General features: G+C 42.5%; 1 protein-coding gene across 2 annotated transcripts in view; it reads right to left on the reverse strand.

Annotated features, from left to right (window-relative positions):
* The window catches only part of LOC147732744 (ficolin-2-like), a 589,146-nt gene that overhangs the window by 282,987 nt on the left and 292,114 nt on the right, over nt 1-14,045 (reverse strand). For both annotated transcript variants that reach the window (XM_086957310.1, XM_086957309.1), the window contains exons 6-7: nt 4,519-4,648; nt 3,936-4,070 (exon numbers count right to left, since the gene is read on the reverse strand). In XM_086957310.1, the coding sequence (XP_086813436.1) occupies nt 3,936-4,070; nt 4,519-4,648 (265 nt within the window). The remainder of the gene's footprint in view (nt 1-3,935; nt 4,071-4,518; nt 4,649-14,045) is intronic.

The following is a 14,045-nucleotide window of genomic DNA, read 5'->3' on the forward strand; positions in this document are numbered from 1 at the left end:
AGAAATGGGGAGGGGCAACTCTATTGATTAAAAAGAAAGGTTTTAAGTTTCTTGCGAAAGCTCAGTAGGTTAGAGTCTGCTCTAAGATGAAGTGGTAAGGTGTTCCATATTTGCGGGGCTTTATATGCGAAGGAACGACCTCCGGCCCTCACTCTGTGAATCCTTGGGATTTGGGCTAGGAAGGCATGTGAGGATCGGAGAGCTTTGGTGGGTTAGTATGGCGATACCAAGGAGTGGCTGATCTCTGGCCCTGATTTCCAGTAGGCCTGGTGTGCAATGCACAGAGCTTTACATTTAACTCTCTCTTTAATGGGGAGCCAGTGCAATGTTCTTAAACCAGGTTGTATTGATGTTCTGCGGGGGATGCCAAGTAGGAAGCGAGCTGCACAATTCTGAGTGCGTTGCAGTTTTTGAAGGGTGTACTCAGGCGCCCCAAGGTACAGAGCATTGTTAAAATCTAGGCGAGATTGAATTAAGCCTTGTATGACTATCTGTCTGGCCTCAAAGGGAAGAAGTGGCAAGATTTTTTTTACCATCCTTAGGAGGCCGAAACAGGTCGCAGAGTCTTCTGTTGCCTGCATGCCGAAGGTCAACGATTTATCTATCCACACCCCCAGGCTTTTGATGTTATCTCTGGGGGTGGGGGCTGTGCCCATGCTCAGAGGTCATGACAACTCCAAGGTGGAAAGGGTTGGAGGGCCTAGGAGCATTAGCTCAGTTTTATCATCGTTGAGCTTCAGACATGATTTTGTCATCCAACTCTTGACGTGCTCGAGACAAGTTGTTAAGTTGGACTGCGGTAGTGGGTTGTTCCTTTGCGCGAGAGAGTCCACTAGCTGGGTATCATCCGCATAGGTAATGGTGTTAATACCGTGCGGACGTACTATTCCAGCCAGCGGTCTGATGTAGGCATTAAATAGCGTAGGGCTCAAAGAAGAGCCCTGCGGAACCCCACATCTCAAGAGGCTTGCTCGAAGAGACCGATGTGCCTTCAAAGACCTGGAAGGTTCGGTCAGATAGAAAAGACCTGAACCACTCCAGGGCTTCTCCCGAAATTCCCATATCGAGGAGGCGGTCCAGAAGTATTTTATGGTTGACCGTATCGAAGGCGGCGCTCAGATCAAGGAGGATCACTGCCACTGACCCTCCCTGATCGAGAATCCGCCTTGTCTCTTCTGTCACAGCCAACAAGGCTGTCTCTGTGCCTGGTTTTGGGCGAAAGCCTGTCTGGGAGGTGTCGAGCAGATGGTTTTGCTCGAAGAACTGAGTTACACTGATGTTGATGTGTTTCTCTAAGATCTTGGTTACCCAGGGGTGCAGAGATATCGGGCGATAGTTGTTGAAATTCGTTGGATCGAGAGTGTTTTTTTTTAACAATGCTCGGACCATGGCGTTTTTCCAGGACTGAGGGACTATTCTACTCTTGATAGACGAATTCAACAGCTCCATTAGCTTGGGAAGAATGGCTTTATTGACTTGGGTCAGCATCTCAGGGGGGGCAGGGTCGCAGGGTGAGCCTGATTTGATTTGATTTATTAAGGTCTCAAGGGTGTCAGGGTGCAGCAATGGGAAATGGTCCAGATATTTGTTATGGAGGGAGGCCTCTGGTTTAATAGGAGGATCGGATTTTTGCGGAGACAATGCTGTTTCTGGGTCGGAAAAGGAAAAATAGATTGTGTTTACTTTTAGAAAAAAGGCATTGGCCAATTCCTCACATCGAGAGGAAGAATTTTCATTACCTAACGGTGGGGATGGCAGCCTGGTCAGTGTTTTCACAATCTGATAGATTTCTTTGGGCTTGGATTTGGCCAATTTAATCTTTTCCGTATAGTGTGTGGATTGTTTAGCTCTAATTTCGTTTTTGTAGTTCCTGATGGCTTCTCTGCAGGTCGCTTTATCTGTAGAATCATAGGATAAGCGCCACTTCCTCTCTAGTCTTTTGCAGAGACGTTTTTTTTTCCCTGAGATCTTCAGAGTACCAAGGTGCGGTTTTTTGTTTCCTTTTAGCGCCGGAGGTTCGATAGGGAAGTACAGAGTCCAAGGAGCTTGTTATCCAGTTGTTGAACAGCTCATTGTTGACGCAAGGGTCCAAGGAAAAAGAGGGATTAGTGGCAGTAAGATTGCTCATCCATTTGTCTGTATTGAGCTTTGACCAGTTTCGGGTAGCACGTGGGAGGGGGGTAGAGAATAAGGGTTTGGGGGTGGACCAGGTTAAAAGAATTAAAAAATGATCAGTCCAGGGAAGATGGCTAATACTGCCCACCTTTAGAGTTTTACTATTACTAAATACTAGATCTAGGAGATGACCTTTGGTGTGTGTTGGACCTGAGACCAGTTGCTCTAGTTGCATAGCGGCTAAGCTGGTTGTAATTCCCATAGCAGTGGTGTCTAGCATAATATCGAAGTGAATATTAAAATCTCCCAGTAACGTAAAGTTTGAGGGGGAGGTGACTAGTTCTGCCACAACAGTTGGTAGATCCGTCAGAAATTTTTTTATCGGACCGGGAGGACGATAAATAAGAAAGCCAGAGAGGCTATTATTGGGTGTAAATTCAATGACGAAGGGGAGGCTTTCACAGTCCGCAATGGACTCCGTTAAACAGCGACATACATAGATGTCTTTATGGATGATAGCCAGCCCTCCACCTTTGCCCTGCGGGCGATCTAAACGGGCTATCTGATAGCCGGGAGTGAGGGCTTGTACTACGTCAAACTGGGAGTCTTGGGTAAGCCAAGTTTCTGTTAAAAATACCACATCCGGCATATGTTCCTCTAACAACAACGATATCTCTCAGGCTATGTTTGATGAGAGATCAACAGTTAAGGAGAAACTTTGATAGTCCTTAGAGTCTAGATGGGTGGGGGGGGATCAATTAGCTCGAGTTTACAGTGAGGGCATATATGAGGGGTCTCTAGTGGGGAGAAATGGTGTAGGCAGCATGCTGGTGTGGGAGGACATGATCGAAGCAGGGAGTCCTTATTGTATACTAGCCTTTGTTGCTGGGGACAGCCAGGGGGGGTGACCCCTGGTCCCAGTCGGGCGCGGACGGGCGCAGACGGGCTTGCCTTTGGTGCGCATTCGGCACGCCGCCGGCGCGCCCGCTGCGCGGACGTGATGACATGTGTAATTTATAGGGTGTTGAGGAGGGTGGGAGGCGTCCTGCAGCTAGACTGCAAACCCCTTACCCCTCTGAAGATGGCGGCTCTCACTGGCGGTAAGCCCTGTTTCTATCTCTCAAGATCCAGCCCCTACTCGGCTGCGCAGGGATCGATGAAGGAGGTTTTACGGGCTAACAATCTAGAGTGTAGAGTTTCCAACTTTTGAACTGTATTGTTACTTCTAAATGCTTTACACATTTTTTTATGTTAAGCCTGTGTGCTCTGTACCACAGCTAGCAGACACTGAGCTTAGGTTTAAATTACTTAAGCCTTTGCTGGGGCTAACAAGAAAAGTGCCCTTTTCACTTGTGGTGGACTAACATCTACCATAACTAATAATCCACTTTCTCTCAAAAGCCAGTGATACCATTTGTGTGCAGCAATCGAAATCCTATTTTCCTATATGTACATTAATACTAAAAGGGTTTCTATGATTGTTCTAAGTACACCTGCCTGTTTAGAAGCATCTGTAATATTCTTTGGAAGTTTTCTGCAGTGGCTAATTTTCCTTTTTAATATAGATCTTTGACTGCGAGCATACAACTGCCACATTTAGACACCCTATTGCATAAATAGCTTTTAGGAGCAGTTTTTCCTCCCCCATAGAGAGGCAGGAGGTCCACGGATTGATATTGATATAAAATAGCCAGCTCATATGAATAATATTAAATATTTCTTTTTTGTTGCCATGTCCTGCAATCAGGAGGTCTGACATGCAAAAAATTGCTTTTACTATGTTGTGCTTAGAACCCGACAATCCAGAGGGAAGTGCTCACCTGCAGATCCTCCCATAAACTCCCCCAACAGAAACTGGTACTTGTCATCTTCACTTTGGAGTTTGAAAGTCTTGTACATCGCAAAAGTAGAGTTGCCTTTGAAGTCCTCCAGATCTACACGCAAGTGCATGCTTCCTATAACAAAAATAAACACCAGTTACATAAATAATTGCAGCAAAAGAACATTACATCCAACATTTGAGTATTCCTATTCAAACAACTCACATAATAAAAGGAAACTCACATTATCAGAGCATTTGTGTTGAAAAACCTCATGTCAGAATAACATTCTCCCTCCAAGTACTTCCATCCTCCTAACATTTCACTTCCAGATCTGACTTAGACTATTCCCTTGAAAAAACACGTTAGGAGAAATTTTCATTTCCAGTAATTCCTATCTTGAGAACATTTCAGTTTCATTAAAAAACATTCATATGAGGTGAGAATGAAAATGTGGTACTTCTAATATTAGGAATGGCTTTGATGCCCTGTTTTGCAAAAGGTGTAAAGGATTGTGTTAGAATGTGTGAGACACTGTTTGGCTTCTGGTTCCGGCCAAGAGAGTTGTAAAGAGATATCCTACCAGCTTTTGTGAGTTGGTGGATATTGTCATTGCCAAGCCAGAATTCGGACTCCTGTCTCCCGAAGCCTTTCTTGTAAGAGTTCCAATCAAGGTAGAACTCCACAGACCCATCCCTTCGTCTCTGGAACACCTAGTCAGATGAGAACAAAAACCTTTATTGCCGTCATATGCCCAACAGCAGAACCCACTATAAACAAATACGACTTTGCATTGGAAATAAGAAGGACATGAAAGCATGGGGATCTTGAATGCTCCACCTAATGCCGCCTGTCATTATAATCACAGATTGGGACCCACCAACTATTCAAGACAAAGGAATCAGGGAACACCACAACTGCATGCTTTCTTTGGGCCACACAAGTAGCTAGACTCAACACCTGTACAAAACTCAATATGACAACATTTAATAAGGAAATTGCTACATGGCTTCTATGTGGTCTCTATTTTAGGTTTTCCTTTTTAACTTAGCATCTCTTTTAGAAGGTAGTTTTTCCATGTTTTTCATTAACACAAGAATGCGCTATGTATGCATTTACTTTTAGTAGACGTTGTTCTATAGTCTGCACTGTTAGTTTCAGGGCCACACATATCTGAACTTGATGTCCTTGCTTTATTATGTGCTCATAGGAGACAACTCTCCCCCCAAGACTAAGTAACGATATTATTCTGCATCTCTAGCAGAACGTGATAAGACTGGTGTTTTATTATTTAAACCATATCTGTGTGGAAGTCGATGAGAGTCACTGCTCACCAGAGTAATCATGAATGCTGCAGAGAGCTGTGAATGAGATTCAGCCCCGCAGGCATCGACATTTATTAAGAAGGAAGTTAGCAATGCAAGCAGAGATATGTGCAGGCTTGCACATTCAGACACTGTGCATTCTTTATGCACTGAGTCCGGCTTCCTGAGACATTACACTAAGGTATGGGGTTAGATCATTTCAACTGTGTCTGCCACAAGGTTGCTTCCATTATGCTCATGTTAGAGTAGACGTATTATTGATAGATAGGAATAATATTAGAAACAATACACCATTCTAGAAATGTTTATAACAAAGATGTTTTTCATCTGTCTAAAAATCACATTTCACATATTACTTACAAGGATTAGATCTTTTAAATAAATATTTCAAAATGTATTGTTGGCTCTTTTCTTTGTAATACTTTGGGCATGTAAAAGTGATAAACAAAAGGGTTAGATCTGTTTCTACGAATTCCTTGACAATCAGAGTGGTCATGTTCGAGATTACTGACAAGCATCTACAACACTGGAGGTTCAGGAGTTTAGATGTGGTACTATGAGCTAGCACAACCAAGATTTACTGAGGATATGAGTAGACTTAGGGCCTGATTACGAGTAGTCCTGGGAGGAGTTCGTGGAGTTTTACTCCGGCGAACAATGCAAAGTTCCAGATAAACTCACCTGCAATCTGCTGAGTTCCGCCAGTGGCGGAGTATGTTAATTTGTGCTGCTTGCACTGGTTTTTAGCACCAGGAGTTTGTCCCGCACTGTAAAATCAGTGTGAACGGCACTATGTTTTGTGCCGCACGAGTAGACATTTTCCTCGAGCTGCAGCTTCCTCAACAAAATTGGCAGATTTCTCAAGGAGAGGTCTAGCGCTTGCCAGTTTACAGATGGCGAGCCACTCGAGAGAAAAAAACTCTGCTCCGCGTCACTTAGCAGAGTTTTTCAGTACTCCGTGCGGAGCATGGAGTAGGCAAAACTAATTACCAGTCTGGCTGTCCACGGACTACCAGACTCGAGGGGCACGGCCGTGGTGATCTTCTGACCATCCTATTACAATTATGGCAGTCAGACCGCCAATGCACTGCCGCAACCACTAGGGATCAGGGGCCTTATTTAGGAAGGTCTTGCGCCACCGGTGCGTCACTTTTAAAATGGGAAAAAGCGACGCACTGGTGGCGCAAGGCCTTCATAAAGGAGGCCCCAGATATCTGTGGCGGTGGTGCAGCGGTCTTTAGTACCTTAACTACTGCCCCAGCAAGGGCTTCTCAAGATGGACAGGTGGAGTTAGCTGTGCCTACAAATAGTCCAATTACTATTACTGCCATTATGGGTAAGATCCCAACCAAAGTGATGAAATTGCGTTTTGGACAGCACAAAAAACAAATCAGCTTCAGGCAGTGTTTCCCCATACGGGACCCCAAGATAAATTTAGAATTCTCACTGTGTCTTCCACATGGTATGGTTTCCTCAGTTGAGGAGCGTAATATTTGGGGAACTGTATTTTCTTCCCTCTGCACCATTGCTCATGGTACTCCTTCAATTGCTGTTTTTCCGTAAGTGCATTGAAACTGAACATGGAGCAGCCCCTGCCCTAGATCTAGGGATGAAACTAATTGGCAACTTTTGCACAATGTCCTCAATTATTTTAAGCAGTATCAAATGGAAGGCGGCTTCTGTGGTGATATGCCAACAGCTCACTTTGGTTCCCAATGGGGATCATCAAACTGAGCTACGTAAAATAATAGTTGAGACCTATATTTCTATCGGTCGAGATAGTCTGGGAACCAGGCCTATTAAGCAACACATTAAAGGCAAGGCAGAAGCTGACACTACCAAGCAGACACCTAAGTCTTATAAAAAGCACTGGGATAAAATCGAAGGCAAAACTAGAACAAAATCTCAGCCTTGATCTCTGCAATTGGAGGCTTCTGGAAACTGTTATAATTCACATCACCATGAAATGTTAGGCAGCCTAATAGGTGCCAGTATTCTGATTCACGGCCCTCTCATTCCTAGCAGGACTCTCCATACAAGCTGCCAGAGAGAGAGGGGATCAAGGTGATTACAGGCAGGAGTACTATGTGAAACCAAAGACAGACTCACAGTGCTCTTTTGGCATCCTTATAAAAAAGGAAGAGGAACTTCCACAACAAAAACCACAGTTTAAAAAGAAGAAAGTGGCAGGTATGTCAAATAAATGCCACAAATGCTCAGAACTCTTCTTGAGAACAAGACATGGGTGAGAACTCTTTTCTATGGTACAACAGAGGTCACAATAGTTCACCAGACACTTCAGGAGTTTCTAGTGGTAATACCAACTGATGAATATGTGCAGGTTGAAGCTCCATATCAGTAGCTCAGTCCTACAGATAGAATTTATGATTTGGAATTGAGGGTGAAATACTGCATTCTGGTAGAATTTGACCACTGAATACAACATTCTCTTGGTTGAGATTGATTGGCTGGTGGAGTTTGTTAGAAATCTTTTACAAGGGGAGGATGTAAATATACCTCCCTTCCTATTTTTTTCTCTGGAGCAGGTGAAAGCAGCATATGCTACAAAATGTGGTCAGGTGCAAGCCCCAGCTTTATATCGTAACCAAGCAGTTTGGGATAAAAACTCACCTTATCATGTCAGACCTGCAGCAGTTTAGGCATATTATCATATTTAACATGAAACTAAATGCGCAGTTAGGGACATTCTATCTCAATTAGAATATCAAGGTTTGATTGAGCCCTATGTACTCCTATGAATAATCCATTGTTTCTTGCGATGAAACCAGATAATACGTATTGTGTAGTCTTAGACTATCACCATTTAAACAGTCACACAGCCCAAACTTTGGCCTCATTCTCAGCGCTAGTGGATCAACAATGATTTTGTAGGTTCCCACAAGGGTATAAGAACAGTCCAGGTCAGTTGGCAGCCAGAGTTATGTCAATTTTACAAGAAATAAACTCCGAAGCTTTGTCTTGCGTCAATGATATTTACATCAAAGATGATGATTTAAGCATATATTTGGCCACAGTGGATCGTATTATTCTGGGATCAGATGATCATACCTATAAATGTAATTTTCCAAAATCTAAAATTCCCTAAGTGTTCTATGCTTTTGGTATGAAATATCGATTGAAAGCAAAAATCTGGTACCACATTTCTTAGATAAATGTGCTTTACTGCAACCAACAAATACCTTAAAAAACTATTCCCTTTTAGGATTTCAAAATGATGGTAGAACGTACATATCAGAATATACACAAAAGGTTAGACCGTTGTACAATTTATTTCGTTAAGATTTTTCTAAACATTGGACTTCTAAACACACTAATATTCTTACAAATTTACAGGTGGACATACTTCAATTTTTACACTAACATTCTCGTGTTAACTCCATTGATTTAGTAATCCACACAATTGTGGGCGCTAATGGTTACACATATGTTTTATGTAATGAAGTGGTAACAGTGCTGATTGCTTATAAATCACATTTATATTACAATGCAGAAATTCCTTTTACATTGACAAAATTGTTTTTGATTGCAGTTCTTGTAAGAACGATTTTTGACACAAAGGGGAACGTAAAATTAGGGTGTCTCCTGGGCTGACCTTATAGGCCGGCACCAACCCCGGTGTCCCAAATGCAAAAGCCTTGCATCCTAGATAGATCTAATGGATCACTTCTTTAGCAGTTACTGATGTTGATTCATTTTTTAACCTAATTTGAGGACTCAGGAATATCTCCAGTATGAACAAGGACACCCGATTCTCCTGAAACATTGCCACTAGATCAGTAGGTTTTCATAATCTATATTAATGGTTCAGCCTAGCCACAAGTACTCGGCTGCATGTGCTACAGTCAAAGGTGTCATGAAAGATGGTGCATTTTAGCCATACAAAACATATACAGAAACATTATGTGACTGTACCGTTTAGCTGGCTAAATTGAATGCTTTGGGTCTGGCTTTGCAGAATACGGATTCAGTGATGTAGCAAGGGGGGGTGGACCGCCCCTGAAGATTTGAGTTTTGAGGCCTACCCCACTTACATGCCGCCATGGGCGGCTAAAGGTTTAGCTACACCACTGGAAGGGTAGGCAGGTGCAAATTGTCTCGAGCAAGTTAATGTTTGTGTTCTTGCAGTCCTGAATTTTAAAACTCAATCATGAATTTTAAAGAAGCAAAATCCAAGTTGTGCACATGAGCCTGTGGAGAGGGCTGGAGGGTTTCTGTGATAACAAATTAAGGAGGGATTGATGGTGAATGACAGCCGTATCTCTTGTTTGTTTTCTTGGTACTGTGCTAAGCAGAAGCGACCCTTCGCACCGCAAGATGCCACGCTGACAAAATTCAAAGTGATCACACACATTCATTTGTCAATATCATTGCTACGGCAATTGCCACATAGTACAATGAAATGACAAAGCATTTATGGCTGATGCTTTCTTAGTAGTCACATTATAGCAAACATTAGTGAAGTCTGGTATGCGTCAACCACAGAGGAAATAGCTTTCTCTGCGACTGGCACAGCGTCGTAGCCCTGGTATTTAATCTGCTGGAACCACTTTTTATTTTATTTTAAAATAAATTAAGAAACAAACTTTAGAATACAGCTCTGTAACCCTGTGTTCGCCGGATGACCACCCCCCCTTCCTGTCATCCTCCACCAACCCTGTTTAAAAGATAGTTACACATATTTTTGTCACTCTACTCAGTGACATTTTGTCACCCCCTCAGTGCTGACACCGAGGGCGGCCTGCACCCACTGCACCGCCCCTTCCTACACCATTGTACGGGTTCTGAATTCCCCACACTTACAGTGGGTGATTCCTATTAGTGCATCTAGGCCTTTAATGATAATTTGCCTTATTGATGTTTGAATGAATTCAGAGATTCTAAAGGAAATTCTATAAAGCATAAACTTCTTTGGGTAAAGGTGTCACCTCTAAAAGATGATTTATCATGGGCTCATTCATTGAGCCACCAATGTGTTGGTATACACTATGCAGGGATGTTCAGACTGTATATGTGGTTGCGATTACTCATTCGCATACAAGGATAGATGGTGACATGAAGGATGCAGTCACTGCTTAGGCTAGTGGCAAACCCTTATCTAAAGACTATTCAGATAAAAACTCTTATCTAATGTTCCCTTAGCCCGCATTCCTGGAGTGGGTGATCAATTAATGCCCAACAGGCCCCACAAGTTAGAGTTTATAATAGCAACTCATGAGGTTTTGGTATCTTCTCATGCAGGTATGGCGGCTAGAGTTTCTTTATTATTTAATAATATTGGAAGCAAAGTCTTTATCAGCAGACCAGGAAGTTTGTGAATTGTTGTGACATTTGGCAACAAGCTAAACGTTTCACCATTGCTCGCCCACTGCAGACACCATATTAATAAAAAACTTTACAATATATAAATTTAGATCATTGCGGACCACTTCATATGGATGGTACCTTTACATATAACTCGGTGGCTTTTGATTCTTCTTCTCAATTTCTATTAGTGGCTCCACAGCGATCGGCTGATGCTCAAACTGCTATTAAAGAATTGAAAGTCCTTATTGGTACATATGCAGTAGTAGTGCAATGCGGTGGAGATGTGTGGTGCAGGGGCCAGGGCAGCTGACTTCGGAGCACAAGGCTCACAGTTTGATCCCCAGCTCCGGCGGCAGATCAGCTCAGCACCATGTGACTCTGGGCAAAAGCTCACTTAATTTCCACGTCGGCCCCCAGCGCCTTGACACCCATAAGGGTGAGTAGTTTGCGCTTTACAACTACCGGATTATACGATTTACTCAGACCAGGGTCCGCCTTTCGCCTCTAAGGTATAATGGGACACTATGGGTTCCCTGGGTGTTGCTATGCATTATTCTACTCTCTGTCATCCTAAGGGAAATTCAATAGTGGAATGGAATAAGTGTAATTTAAAGAAGTTGTTAACAACTAGGGTGTTAGGTTCAGGTCGTAGTTGGATTCACCACCTGTATGGTGTTCATAGAGCTTTAAATATTCTACTTAGACGAATGTTGGATGGTCAAACTCCATATGAAATTCTTTTGGGGTTCTACTGTTTGCTCCAGATCTTGCTACCTCTGGCAGAGTGGCAGAGGATACATGCTTTGACATCAAGGAACATTTTACTGTCTTGTAGGAATCATTGGACTTCTGAGATGAACAATCAAATTTAGGTTCTAAACAATCCATCACTGACAAACTGATCGTGCAACCAGCAGTTTCTGTCTGGATTCCTAAAGCTAAGGATCTAGTCCAAGAGAAGATTGCAGATAAAAAATCTTTGGCCAATCACATTGTGCACCGGTGCCTGTCCTTGCTGTCCAAGGTACACAAACTAGGATTTTGCCACCGCTGGCTGGTTGGAAAAAAACACGGCAAGCTTCAATTGATTTGATCAAGTTACACCATGTAGCTAGTGCTTGATAGTTGGCCACAAGGGTTTCTGGGTAGTTCCTTGCTACCTCCCTCTAACCTGTGAGAGATCCCCCTACAAGCAATATCTTGCTACTCCCCAGCTAGAGTCTTCAGATGCTGAACTTTCGATTCTTCCCATTGATGATGGAAACACAGACTGTGCTTCCGACTTGAGTTTGCTGTTTTCTGCTGCTGCTACTGACATATTATAAATCGATTTTAGAGGCATCTGCCATATCTACTTCCAATGCTGATGTCCCATTTTTTTTCAGACTGCCTCTGGTTCTTTTGTCAACATTAATGATTTTCACATAACTCCTTGCATGATGTCTGTAGACAATTTCCTTGGTTGAAAGCTACTTACCTGACTCTCCCTTGGTCCTATTGTTGAATTTTCTTTCACTATTTTTTCTGCTCCTTTGGATTGGATTTATTACAGTTTTCTTTCTACTATTGAATGGTCACTATCTCCCGAATCGTGCTTCTCCATGACTGGTAGCTGAGGTCCTTATTCCCCATTCCTCATCACTTAAGGTCTGAATAGACTTGTCCCTTATGAGCATTACTGCTTTTCCTGTCCTTGATAATATTGCATATGATTAGGTTTCCCATGAGATTTTTGGTCCTATAAAGACATTGCAAATTTTGTTTGTTTTTAAAGTTGTTATGGATGACATTCTTACCCCAGGTTCCATTTCTGATGAATGGGATGTTATGATTTTTACTAATATGTTAACTGAATTAGAATCATACACTGTATTTGAAAATGAGGAGTTATACTTGGGTTTTGGTGAAATGTTTTATTGCAATCATTATGCATATTAGGCCTGGGTAGAGCTTGTGGAGTGCCGAAAAAACTCTGCAGAGCACCGTGGAGTTCATCAAGCAGCAGAGTGTGGTAAATCACGCTGCTTGCGCTGATTTTTAGCACAGGGAGTTTGTTCTGTTCTGTAAAATCAGCACGAACAGCACCATGCACATTGCCAGAGGGCTGTGCGTCTTTCTGCCATCCGAGTATACAACTTCCTTAAAGCGAGTGGCAGGTTTCTCAACAGGAGCTCTAGTGATCTGCTTCAACCACCCGTATTGAAAGATCTCACCGGAAGGTGGTCTAGCGTATGACTTTCCTCGCTCACGCTCGCCAACTTGACAAAAATGCAAAAACAATGCCTAAAAAAAAGCCACCTACATTGTGCTTCATATTGAATGTTTAAAAAAAAGTCCTGTTTTGGGTTGTTTGAAACTCCAGCTGCCATTTGGTCGATCCATGGTTTAATTTCTCATCCAATTACCACATTTCATTTCACTTCACGTATTTGGCATTTTCAAGTAGACAGATATGAAGGGATTGGTACACATTTTTTATACAAGGCTTGGTTTTTCCCTTTCCAGTACGGATGCATGCACGAGAACGAAGAGGACTTTGTTAGTCTACGTGATTGTGTAACTTCCTGAGGTTACTCATTGGTATGCAGAAAGATTACATTTCATGGATTGTGTAATGCTTCCATACCTAACTCTGCATGTTATTTGAAGGATGTCCCCACAAAACTGATCAGTATTAATGTTTGTTGCATTCTAATAGAATCTATCAAATTTCAAATGATCAAGGTTGTTGCAGGATGAAACCAGATGTAGTCACTGTTTCCAGGTTAGTCACATGCTTTTTGCATGTTCTGTATCCTTCCACATATATTATCAGAAAAGTTACTTTGTGGCCCAAGGTCCCAGTAACTCAAATAAGCTTTGATCTGTTGAGCAGACTCAAAGCCTTATTGTTTCAAACTGATGTGACTCTCACATCATATTTTAGATGCTTTTGATATAGTTAGAGTGACCCACCTTTTTGAAGTGAGTGGGGCCGGACAGGTTTCCATGTTTCAGACTATAATTGAGGTTATTCTGTCCCTTCCATGCTCCTTGTTTTCAAGTATTTATGGAGGCATTCCAATTGTGCTGTTGCTCCTTGTTGCTATTTTGGCTCTATTTTGGTTGCTCTGCAATGGATTTCCCACAATGTGGCCAAATGAAAATGGAAGTAGTACACGTCCTTCTGTGTCATGAATGCATGATACAGTATTTTGGAGAGTTACTGTTACTGGAACTGAACGAGAATTGGTCGCTTGCATTACAGGACGTAAGGTTTCAGAGAGTGCAGCCTTTGTTTTGCTGTCTATATTGCTAATTGAACCATGAGCTTTACTTATTTCTTGCTACGCAATTGTTGCAGTCTCCAGATATGGATCTGCATTTGCCTCCTTTGCAGTTACATTGGCTGTGTTGGCAAGTGAGGTTGCTTACTTTGCTACCATATGCCTATTATGAGATGCCTTTGCCAATGCCTGCT

This window comes from Lissotriton vulgaris, chromosome 2_1 (assembly GCF_964263255.1).
Source record: "Lissotriton vulgaris chromosome 2_1, aLisVul1.2, whole genome shotgun sequence".
In the NCBI taxonomy this organism is placed as follows: domain Eukaryota; kingdom Metazoa; phylum Chordata; class Amphibia; order Caudata; family Salamandridae; genus Lissotriton; species Lissotriton vulgaris.